A 12,655-nucleotide genomic window follows, 5' to 3' on the forward strand; every position below is an offset into this window, starting at 1 on the left:
ACAACCTCCTTTAAAAGGACAAGCTACTCAGGGTCAGTTTGCAGTGACAATCACAAAGTAAAGTCCTTGGGTGTAGTTTGTGTGTTGTGCCCAGTTCAATTAAGTCAATCTTCAAAGGAGAAAAAAGCAAAACAAGCATGAAACCAAAAGGGAAAATTTGTGTTCCAGCAACTTTGGCAACAAACAAAATGCCCTAAAATCCATTTTCCTTATCAAGTGTTTTATCTGTTTATTTAAACAAAGGACTGCAGAGCACTTCTAATTACAGGAATGTCCCACCTAAGAGAATCTGCTAACACAGCCTTCCAAGGAACCAAGAGAAAAGGAGGACACAATAGAAAGGAGACTTGCTAAAGGGAATAGATCTGTTAAATTAACACATTTTCTGTCAACCAAATCAGCTGCCCCTAGTGCTATTGTTGCTGAAACAATGGAGACCCCAGGAATGGGCACCCATTAAAAAGAACAAGCCCGCTGAAAGGATACACTCTCTGAGGCAGAGAGCTTGTGCTTAAAAGAATTCGCTACTGTAAGGAAGGAGGAATCACTAGGCTGCATTGTTCTCACAATCACAGCAGATGCTGGTGCTTATAGTGACAAGGGAAAAATTAATTTTCATAAACATCTGCAATAAGCTTTAAAGCAAAAAACCTTTAATTTGGTTACTTTTAACTCCTTGACAGTCATCATTTCCCTCTAGCCCTTTTATTGAGGAAGTTTTTCTTCAAATACTCTATGAAAGCATCCATAGACATTATAAAGGTTAATTCTTCACCCATCATGCAGGCACTTAACAGATGCCAGGGGCAGAATGGCACAGCAATATACAGTGCTATGCAGGGCGAGAAAAATCCCAGAGATCTACACATAACTTTGCACCACTTTAAAGGTATTATTTTATTATTATTTTAAAGTGGCGTAGTTACACGGGAGCCAACTACTGTGTGCACACTCAAACCACTGAAAACCTGGCTTGTTAATTAATGTAATCAGTTTTAAACCAATATACATCACACGGGTTTGCACCAGTTTAACCAAACTGGTTTAAGCAAGCTGGTGCAAGTTTGTGTATAGACAAACCCTCACAGGTGCAAGCAAACTGGTATGTTTGAACTGTTACACACAGAGCTTTAACCTAACTTGGCTTTTAAACAGATTCAGGTTAAACTGGTGTAATTTGTATGTGCAGACAACCCCTTAAAGCCATGCTCAGGGCATGTCTACACTAAAAGCTTACGTCTACATAAGTTAAGTCGACATACAGCCACCACAGTAATTACTGCGGTTTTTCATGTCCACACTACCCTCTTTATGTCAGTGGCACGCGTCCTCACTAAGAGCACTTCCACTGACTTAAGAGGCGCAGTGTGGGGGCTGAGAGCCCAGGCTCTCAGCTCCTGGTGGAGCTCCCCACTGGGAGCCCAGCAGCCACCCAGGCTCCCCACTCCAAGCTGGGATGTCACCCAGGTTCCCCTCTGCCTGCGGGGAGTCAGGAGCACAGGGGGGGCAGCTGGGCTCTAGCCTGGAGCCCCCCACCTGCCTCAGGGTGACAGGCTGAGCTCTGAGCCCCATGGAGTTCATGTTAGGGAGCCTACCAGTCTGTTTTGTCAATTTCACAGCTCCCACAACCAACGGCCATGTAAGTAACACAGTGTCTACACGGACACTGCATTGCCCTAACTACACTAACATAAGCCCTACGCCTCTTGTGGAAGTGGAGTTACTATGTTGGTGTAGTAGGGCGCTTACATTGGCAGGAGCAAGGCTGTAATGTAGACCAGGCCTCAGTCTCTTGTCCCCAGATTTACAGCAACCCTAATTTGCAGATTAAGAGGAGCCATAGCAAATTCTATTGAGTGTCCTGGACAGTAAAAAGAAGGAACTATGACAGGAGTAAGATGGGATTAGAGGGGTAAAAGGGTAACCAAACAAGATAGTTCAAATCTCCATCTTCATCTTTCTCAACCTCTTAATTTTACACCTCACCATTCTTGAAATCATGCCCTCCCATTGGCTTTCCTGGGTCTGTGCTCTTCTGGTTCTACTACCTCTGAGCGTTCCTTCAGTGTCTCCTCTTCCTCCTCTCTCCGTCTTTTGAGAACATCCCACGTGACTCCACAACTCCTCCAGCACCCTCTCTCTGTAGGGCCTTTTCTACACTTAAGAATTTTAGAAAAAAATTCCTGCCATGACTAACACTAGTATAGCTGTACCAGTGCACCTGTGGGAGCCCCAGGAATACAGCTCAAGCTGTATCAGAAGCCTTGTCTACACTAGGGCTACCACCGATCATAATGTTCCTTCTGAAATTCCCTAGGATACCCACAGCCTAGGCGACCTTAGTATACAGAGCTTCAGCTACCATCTCATAATTCTACCTCAACTCCTGACCTGTATCCCTCAATCTGATCCTGAAATTCCAGTTCCCTCTGTGATATTTCCTCCTGGATGTCTTGCCATCAATTTAACTGTCACTTGATCAAAATGGAACTCCTCGTTTTCCCTCCCAAAACCCCTTCACTCTCCCTATCTTAGTCACTGCTGAGAACATCCTCCTTCCTGTCACTCATATCCATGACCTGGGCATCATCTGACACCTCCCTCTCTCTAGACCTGTACATCCAGATTGCATCCAATTCTTACTATATCATCTTCTATAATATTTATAAGATCTGCCATTTTCTCACTGTCCACACCACTAAAGTTCTTGCTGAGGCCCTCATAATCTCCCATCTTGACCACTGCAATCCTCTTTCTCTAGTCTTTCTGTCATACACCTTGGGTCCATTCAAAACACTGATGCTAAAATAATCTTCCTGGCCTGTTGTTCTGATAATGCGTCTCCCCCACCCTTTCCTTCTTCAAGTTCCTCTCTTTTCTAGTGCATCAAAAAACAAGGTCTTAGTCCAGAGGTGTCAAACACCTAGGCTGCTTGATGTATTTTTATGACTGGCATGGTATATTCAGATTATGCAGAATTCAAGCATTTGTTTTAAAAAAGTTTCTAGCTCCCATGGCTGTGAAAATGTGAACCAAATCTGTTCCAGTCTGCAGACAATTCGAAACAATAACTGAGAAATGAACTCCCATGTCCCGAAACCTACAAGAAAGGAAGTGTACAGGATGAAACAAACAGGTAGGGGGTGCCCTGTTTAGGAAAAAAGATAAAGGATTGTTCTGGTGTATCTTGGAGTGTGAAGAAACACATGGAATCCTTCACCAAGGACGCAAATGGACAGCATGCTTGATCATGAAAGGGGGGTCATAGCCACCCTAGCTGTAAAGCGCTGCAAGGATTTTGGGTGAGCAATACTCTATAAGACATGAGAGTATCTTGTAAGTTAAGTCTAGGCTTTAGAATGTGTTTTATCATTTTATTTTATATGTAACCACTTGTTTCCAATATTTCAACTTGCTACTTACTACTTGAAGCTCTATATCTTGTTAAATAAACTTAGATATGTTTGTAGTGAAATCAAACACAATGGCTGTGTGTTAAGCACAGTGGTGATCTGAGGTAGACCTGGTAAGCTGGGGTGCATTGTTTCTTCAGAAACAGTGAATCTGTGAATACTGTGAACGTCCAGTGGACCAAGGGTTGAACACTCCAGGGAGAAGCTCAGAGGGCTCAAAGGTTGGGGTGCGCCAATCGCTAATCTGTAGAGTGACAGCAGGGCCTGCAAGACCTGGTGGGGAGTGCTTGTGTTGCCCATGGCCAGTGGCGCTGGGGAGCTGACCCATGGCAGAGACAAATAAGGCTTCCTCACAGGAAGGGCAGGTGACAGTGAGGAGCCTCACAACCCTTGATACCCCCAGGACGTGTCACACTGCCATTTTAAGTGTTAATTATTTCGCTTCTGATCATTTAGCAAACAGAATAAAGCAGGTTGTGGAAGTGAAGTCCAAGAAGGTGGGAACTGGTGCAGGAGAGGAAATATAAAGAGAAAAGACACAAAGAGAGAGGAAGAGAAACAGACAGCAGAAATTGCTCTGGCCCTAAAGCATAGTTTCCCCACTAAGTTATAGTGAAAATCAAGTGCTGGCTAAATGATTGATAACTAAAAGCAAAAACATCATATTCCCCCCTTGATGTTTGTGCAAACCACGGATGTCAGTGAGAGTTCTACTGCGGAACAACAGCAGCATGTAGTCCCAAAGTTATATATGCCAGCCCAAAGATCATAATTAAACACAGATTATGGATTTCTCCACAGAATAAACTGGACGCTTTGGCTAGACCTTATCTTTGAGGCGCTTCACAGTTTATTCACACCCTACATATTCGTTCTGTATCTTAGCCCACTGCACACTACCTCCGCTCCACAACGAACAATGCTAGCCTCTATCAGCAATTGTTTGCTTCTCACAGATGCACCTCCATGTCCCTCACGCATGGAACAATCTCCGTGAACTAGTCTGTAAAGCTACCATGCAGTCTACTTTCAAAAGACGTCAAGGTCCTGTTCAACCTAGGATGCCTATAGAAAAATACTAACTGATAACGGACAGGCAAATGGCTAGTAACTTCTTATTTATTTACATCTAATTTAAAATATTTAACCAACTCAACCATATTTAGCTATAAACATAGCTGGTCTTTGTATATGTACACCCTTATTACTGTTTTCTGCCCAGTTTGTACTGAGTGATTGTTACACCTACTTGTTGCATTTGCCTTAAGCTGTAAGCTCTTCCAGGCAGGGACCATCTTCCTCTCTGCCCAATGTCTAGCACAACAGGACCTCAATATGTTCTCTAGATGCTACTGTAATACAAATAATAAATAACAATGGGGTGGTGACCCAAAGGAATAGCAGCAGTGGGGTGAGGTTTTAACAATATAATATTGGAGTGTATCGTTTACATAATTATCTCAATACATAACAGTTAAAGCACTGGAAAAGTTATTAAAAGAAAATGTTGCTGGCTACAATGAAAGTCCCCCAGACTCCCAAACACTCACAGCAAGCTGGACCTAAATGACAGCAAGACCACAAGTTTCGGTGATACTTTGTTTCAGCAGGAAGGAAATTTTTAGGATGCTTAATTTCCATGTACCTTAACTTTTTGTATCAACTCAACTACATCCCAGAAGTTGATAGCAAGGGACGCTAGAAGTTCTGAAAAGTTGGAGATTTTGATACCCAAGAAAGCACGAGAGGCCGTTGAGATGAGACAAATGCTGCTAAAATGTTACGCAGTGAAGTGTTGATATTTAAAAGTGCTGTCTTTAGGTTTCAGAGTAAACAATCCAAAAAGATGAATGCAGCCATTCAAACATTTCATGATATCATTTAATACTGATGGCAGAGTCAGGACAATAAACTCTGCACTGGTTTAATATTCTGTTCTTTTTTTAAGATATTCTCGACAACCTTGGCATACGGCTATCAGTTATCTATTTTAAATGTAACCTTAGGTTCCAAAGCACTATTCTGGGGCAAGAAAGATACCACGATAAATTCTGTGGCTGTAACATCATGGATCACAAAGGACCCTGGTTACAGAAAATGAGGAGAACCCTAAAGGCATGGCAATAAGTCCTGATGTGGGCAACTATCATTTTAATGTTGACCTGTCCACAAAAGTGAATTTAGAAGTAGTGCTTTGATAGGCCAATGGAGGTCACAAAATTCTGAGTCTGATGCTTTGTCTTAACTAGGAAAAAAAGATATATTTTTAACATGTGATAAAATCTTAGTGTAGCAAAGCAGGTGTAGTTTTAAACACATGGGAGGAAATGGGAGTAGCATGAAATAGATGAAGAGCAACAGGTCAGAAAACTGAACAGATAAGTGTTTAGATAGAGAAGGTAAAAATAGTCTGTTAGAACAGCGGTGCATTTTCTTACGGAGGGAGGGAGAGAAGTAGGTAACAATACAGTCAGTGTGTGAACTACATTGGGAGGCAGGAGGAGAAAAGCATCTTAAAGCCATAGTGAAGTTATCAGAGGCAATTTGCCCAAAGGCAACTTTAAAACCCACAGGAAAAGATTTATATTTCCCATATGCAATGTGGCTTTCCCGTTTTGCAAATCAACTAAGTTAACAATGTTTTGATTATTTTGAAGCACATACTTGAAAGTCACCCCCTTTTGATCCATCAATGCAGAGATTCTTAAATTGTAGTTCATGGCCCCCATGCACTTGCTAAAGGAACCAAAACAGCTGATTGGTGACATGATTCTGGCCAATTTCCAGTTTCTCAACTACATGAAAATACAGCTGAAAATGTTAAACACAAGTCTTATCTTATTCATAAACAATTGCTGTAGCTGTCATAGGGATGTTTCTATATGCAATTACAAATAGAAGGGGTAAATGTCCACTGTATTGGGATAAGAAAAGGAGTACTTGTGGCACCTTAGAGACTAACCAATTTATTTGAGCATAAGCTTTCGTGAGCTACAGCTCACTTCATCGGATGCGTCCAATGGTTAGTCTCTAAGGTGCCACAAGTCCTCCTTTTCTTTTTGTGAATACAGACTAACACGGCTGTTACTCTGAAACCTGTATTGGGATGTGGACCGCACTATGGCTATGTCTCGACAGTGAGGAAAGAGTTGCTGTATTCATTCATGCTAGCGAATATGATTGCAGAAAGCACCTTTTCTGCATGTCAACACAAAGCCTAGGAAGAAAGTTGAGAACCTCTGCACTAGGGGTTTGTGGTCAGCCCTCACTCCAAACTAGTATTTGAGGGGAAGAGGGCAAGTTCTCAATGTGCTGCCAATGTTAACAGCAGCAAGAAAACAAAATAATTTGATATTTAAAGGGGAATACAAGTTTGTACATAACAACTGTTCCTCAAAAACAGTATGTAGTATCCTAATTTTACAAAAGCATGAGCAAAATTCTGTATGAACCCAAACATGTCCCAATGCACACACATGCACTCGCTCATGCCCCACTGAACTTTTGACCTGGTTGTAGCTGAACCCCTCCTGAGTCCACTGCTGTGTGATGCCGTGTAGATTTGAAAAGAGGAGCCCTGTGCCTTGTCAGGCAACTGCATCTGCTGAAGCCAGCATGGGGGCTTGGTGTTCAACACCGCCCTTCCCATAACAATACCCAGAGCCTGGCCTGATGGATGCACTTCTTTATCTGAGCCAACCAGCTTCATAAACCCACTCCCCTTCTCCAGCCTCTCACCACGCAATGGTCCAGGAAAAAGAAAACAAAACATCTGCTTCCCAGGTTTCTGACACGTACAGCTGCTGATGGCAGCCCACATCTGGAAGCTTCACTTTTTTTCAGTTCAGTAAGTACAGGGCAAGAGGTTTGCATTTAAAAAGAAAAACAAAAGAGCTCAGATGTATCACTGTACCAAAATCACAGAGAACTTTCCAAGAATTACCAAGCAATCTACACAATAAGGCTACCTTCCTCCCAGCCTTCCCTGTACTCCAATTAAAGAGGAAAAATTTGCCTATGTCTGATTTTACATTTTATTATGATGAATAAAGACATTAAAAAAAACAGTCAGAAAAAAAAACTTTAATGTTAGAAATTCAGATTTTGTCTACTCAAGAAACTCTATGGTGACTAGAGAACTAGTGAAATCTAACACTGCAAGAGACTGAAAGCCAGCAATTAAGAAAGGAAGGGATTTAAAAAAAAATCAAAACCAAAAAACCGAATTAGGACTTGTCTACATTTTAACTATGCCACCATAGTTAAAACTACAAAACTTTAAGCTGCAAATCTCCCCTTCGTGTAGACAGTTATAAAGATGTTCATACCAGTATAATTTATACTGGTTGGGGAACCAAATTAAGCTATATTGATGTAAAGAACTTTATATTGCATTTAACTGCATCTGCACACGGGCTTTCACTGACATGATCACGTCAACAAAAAAATATACCCATCACTGACATAAGCAGGCCAATAAAACTTTAAGTGTGGACTAACACTTAGTTTCAGATTCTGTTTGCTTGTTTATTTTTTGATAACACCTGTTTATAAACATTAGTGTCCTATGACCATTTGGAAGAAAGGATCTCTTTGTGGAAAAGTGCACACCAGTGCCCCTTCAATTAAAGTGTAAGACCAAAATATACATCTCAGAGACACTCCTCCACACCCCATAATGTCCTTCAGCAAAACTGAGGGAAAACCAGACTGGATATGCATAATATTTCTAAGGTTAGAAACAAGCACACTTCTGAGAGACGTTGTTAAGCCGGCCTAACCCCCAGTGTAGACAGTTTAACTGCCTCCTGTGGAAGTGCATTAATTACAATGACCGGAGAACCCCTCCTGTTCCTGTAGTGAGTGTTTACACTGAAACGCTACAGTGTGGCAGCTGCAGTCTGACCGCTGCAGCATTTTAATGAAGACATAAGATATTCCTTCCCAATTTCTTTCCAGGTGATGTCAGCTTCCCCACCCTAAGCAAGCTCTAGGAACTGATGTGGAGCTCAAATTCACTTTACTGGTAAAGCAAGTCACATGCTAATTGCCCGCTAAGCTGAAATGCTAGTGAGTTGGCCTTTTTGTCATTGTAAATTTAGGTTCCTTGGAAGACTTCACAAGGCTGGGCCAAAGAGCCTCCCCACCCCACCCCTTTAGTGTTTTGCATCAATGGAGGGGGAGGGGAGTTCCCTTTCTAAAGGAGTTGCATCACTGAGAGACCTTCTCCTCTTTCAAGATTTCACACTGCATAAGGGATTCCCCCTCTTCAGAAATTCACATCCTGCTCAAGGAGTTTTGCCCTTTAAGAATTCACACATCCTGTTGAACCTTAAGCATCTCTGGAAAGGGGCCTTTGGAATTCACATTCATGGGGCAATTACGGTCTTAAAAAAAAGCTCACCACTGTACTGTTCTCTCAGTTTACTGCCAATATGCTGCCAAGATAGTATTTAGAAGCAAACAGAAAAGATTTCTTACTGTGCCAAACTTTGCAGCATTTACCACCCAAAATACAAATATTTACAAGACACTGCCCACAACCACATGTATATATCTGAAAATATATTTCAATTTAGAAAATAGTGCACTGCAGAGAGACAAGTGCTTGTGGCACTCCATTCAGCTCACTCCAGAAATTATTTGAAAGTTGCACAATTAACATAAATGTTCCCCTAATGCATCCATCTACCCTGAACAAGATTTCTCAGCTTTTCAAATCATGAAAACAGGATCATCCACCATTAAGTTAAAACATCCAACATTCCCCACTACGATCCCACCCATGCACCCACCCACCAAAAGAAAAAACTGTCCATGCAGGAAGACTCTTACCAGTTTAGCAGAAGAGGCCAAACACAACTTAAAATTAATAAAGCATACTTTCTTGCACAACCACATTTCAACAAAACATACCTACCTGTACTGTATTCAATTTATGCTCATTGCTGCCTAACTCCAACCCCATCCATGGTCTTCTTGTATGTCTACAGCCAAGGGTGACACTAGTCAGTGCAGGTCACTGCAGGACAAGCTCCTCCTATCACAGCCACCATTTTGGGCAGTGACTGGGGAAGGGAACACATTTTATATTCTGCAAAGCACTGTGCAAGTTTCCAACACTAACACTATATTTTATAATAGTAAACCAGATGATAAAATCCCAGTGCTATGATAATCTGTTATTTGATATATCAGTATTTGAGGGTAGTTGCTGACCCTAAATATCCTGGTTTCTTATGAGATCTCAAGTACTTTCTCTCGATTTCTTTAATATGCCCTTTCCATTCACTTCAGTATTTCTCCTCACTACCATATTGCACCATTGCACTTTTTCACCAAGCAGCTCCCCCTTCCCCCAGCCATCTACTCTATATTTTACTCATGCATCCTTCCCACAAAACCCTCAGAAATCATCTTTGCTATTTGGCAAAACCTCTGCTTTTGATGTACACTTTAAAGTTTGAAAAAGCATCAGAGAAACACCAAAGTTGTTACATCTGTTACAAACAGATGGGAAACCCCAGGTTTAATCACATTGGTCTAAGCAGCTTATGATCTTGGGAGTCAGAGCTAGAGGCCCTGGAAGATCTATTGGGGTACACCCTTCATTCCTCCCTTCTTTTGATCTCCTTATTCTCCACATTTCATGAATTCTGAAACACACACAAATTCACACACTTAATCTATAGTTTAGAATATTAAGGAAGCAAATTGTACTGCACTTCAAACGTTTGTGGGCATTGGACAAAAACAAACAAACAATTTAAAGATTACATCAAAATAACTTAAAACTTAATTTTTAAACAAAAGTAAGAATAGCCATGAATATAATGGTAAAGAGCTAGCCAAAAAACGTTACTAGAAAACATTAAGAATGGGGGATAAGGAAAACAGAGAAGCAAATTGCTTCTATAACAGAGAATGATTTTTTTTTTCTTTCTGTAACTACAACTGTAGCAATTGACTCGATAGTTTGCAGTGCTATACTCAGACGCTCTGATGGACAAAAATCATCATCACCATTACTTGTTTCAAACCCTTAAGGTGATTTACCGACATTTGGAGTTGTCTCAACATGACACCCTCCAAAACAACACCTCTCCCCACAACAAGCTAAGCCCGTAGGGGCAGCGTGCGACGGGAACAGCTAACACACAACCAGCCTCTGTAGCGCAGACCCTTCTGGCTTGAGTTCAATTGTCACAAAGCCTTGGGGCAGTGGCACCTCCACGCACAGCCGGGGAGAAGCCAAGCCCCCCTCCCCTCCCAGGTCCCTGCAGGCATAATGGTGGCACAACAACAAACTCCAAGCCAGCCGTCCGAGGGGACACCAGCCTCACTCACAGCGGGGGGGAAGGGAGATTAGGAGGGTCCAGTCCGGATCTTTCGCCTTAGACTGTGTGGGGAGGGGAAGCAGCCTCCCTCCGCAGGGGTCGGTGCTCATGGAGATCAGGCAGCCACATGCCTGGCATCACTCAGCAGCCCCTGGGGGAGGTGAGCACCCAGGCAGCTCCCGGCTCTAGTCCGCCCCGAAGTTTGTCGCGTGGGGCGGGTTGGGCGGCTCGGGAGCAGACGCGGCTCCGGGTCTGTCTAGAACTGGCCGAAGCGAAGCGGGATCCGGCCCGTGCCCGGGGGCAGTTCAGATCCGGCTCGAGGCTTGGGATCGCCGGTCTCCCGGGGCTGCGGGGACCGGCTCCAGCCAGACCCTCCTGGGGCAAAGTCTCCGCTAAAGAAATTTCCCCCTGCGCACGGGATGCCCAGCAAGGATCCGGCTTCAACCCCCTGGCACGGAGCAGGGACCAAGCCCGGGCTGCGGGGAGGGGGGGGGCGGCGGCTTTCCCCAAGGCAGAGGGGCCGCACCCCAAACAACCGCCCCAGCCCGAGAGCAGCCAGCGAGAGACCGCGAGGGAGCTCCCCGCCCAGCCCCCCAGGACCTCGGGCAGCGGCTCCCTCTCCGCCCCGAGACCAGGCGGGGGAGGCAGTGCAGCTGCCCGGGAACATGGGGCTGCGGCGCGGCCAGAGTTCCTACCCCGGGGCAGCCCGGGGGGGGGGAGGTGCGGTCCCGCCGGGTCCCCGCTCCCCTCCGCGGCTCACCTCTATCTCGAAGTCGGGCAGGCGGAAGGCGGTGCGGAAGAGGGAGCAGAAGTGCGCGATGGCCGGGACTTCCCACCAGGAGCGGAGCTCGCCCAGCCCCTCCGGCCCCCCGGTCCCCACCACGCCGCAGCCTCCGTCCTCCTCCGGGCACATCTCCCGCTTCGTCTCCGCGCTCCGCTCAGCAGCAGCAGCCCCCCAGCACCAGCGGCGGCCCCGCGCTGCCCCCTCGCCTGCGCATGGGGCTCCGGGCTGGCGCCTCGGCTCGGGGGTCTCTAGGGCCGGCGGTGGCGCTGCTGCCCCTGCTGCACGGGGGGGTGCTGCTGCTGCTGGCGGCCGCCGCGCGGACCCATCCTCCTCCTCCTCGCGCCGCCGCCGCTGCTGCCCTCTCCATACAATGTAACCATCGCACCGCCGGGGAAACAGATGGGGCCGGGGGGAGGGGAGGGGGTTACGGGGGGGAGCAGAGGGGGGAGGGAGGGGCGTGGCCTATGGAATGGGGGGTGGTGCTTAGAGGGAGAGGGTGGGGCCACCTGGGGGAAGGGGCGGGGCCTGAGTGGGGCGAGGCCGGGGACTGGGAGATAGCGGGGCCGGAGGGGCGTGGTCTGGGGAGTGGACAATGGAGGGGCGGGGCCCTCTGGGAGAGGAGGCGGGGCCAAGCTGGGGGCGGGCGAGTTAGGGGCAGGGAGGGGCGGGGCTTGGGGAGCGAAAGGGCCGGCGGGGCCGCGCACGAGGAGGGGGCGGGGCCAGGTTCTCATCACAACAAGAGGAGCCGGCTCGCTGCCCGCTGGGTTCGGCCGAGAGGCGCAGGCACCCATGCGGGGGGGGGGAAGCGCGCTCAGAGTGCCCCGCCTTCTCCCTGGTGCAGCGCCCTGCGGGGTAGCCGCTCGCCCCGGCTGGGGGGGTTCTGGAAGCTGGCCTGGGGGTGCTGCCCCCCTAGGAGCATTATGCGGCTGGAGTGTCTGGGCTGGGGAGCCAGGGGTGCTGAAGGTTGAGCTGTGCTGTGATTTAGGAAGGTGCAGGTAACAGAGCACATGGGTGATGCAGCCGGGGGGGAGAGGGAGGTCAGAGGGGGATCATGTGGGAGGACTAGTCCTTATTGCTAATCCCCAGTGTTCAGAAATCAGGAATCTTTCTTCAGAAGAAAT

At 46.2% G+C, this 12,655-nt stretch overlaps 1 protein-coding gene across 1 annotated transcript in view; it reads right to left on the bottom strand.

The window, feature by feature from the left end:
* The window catches only part of CECR2 (CECR2 histone acetyl-lysine reader), a 133,262-nt gene extending 121,514 nt beyond the window's left edge, over positions 1-11,748 (bottom strand). Inside the window, exon 1 of the mRNA XM_074938680.1 lies at positions 11,511-11,748. Coding sequence (XP_074794781.1) covers positions 11,511-11,663 — 153 coding nt within the window. The 5' untranslated portion in view covers positions 11,664-11,748. The remainder of the gene's footprint in view (positions 1-11,510) is intronic.
* Between the last annotated feature and the right edge of the window lie 907 nt (positions 11,749-12,655).

The sequence above is a fragment of the Natator depressus genome, chromosome 1 (genome assembly GCF_965152275.1).
Source record: "Natator depressus isolate rNatDep1 chromosome 1, rNatDep2.hap1, whole genome shotgun sequence".
Taxonomy (NCBI): Eukaryota; Metazoa; Chordata; order Testudines; family Cheloniidae; genus Natator; species Natator depressus.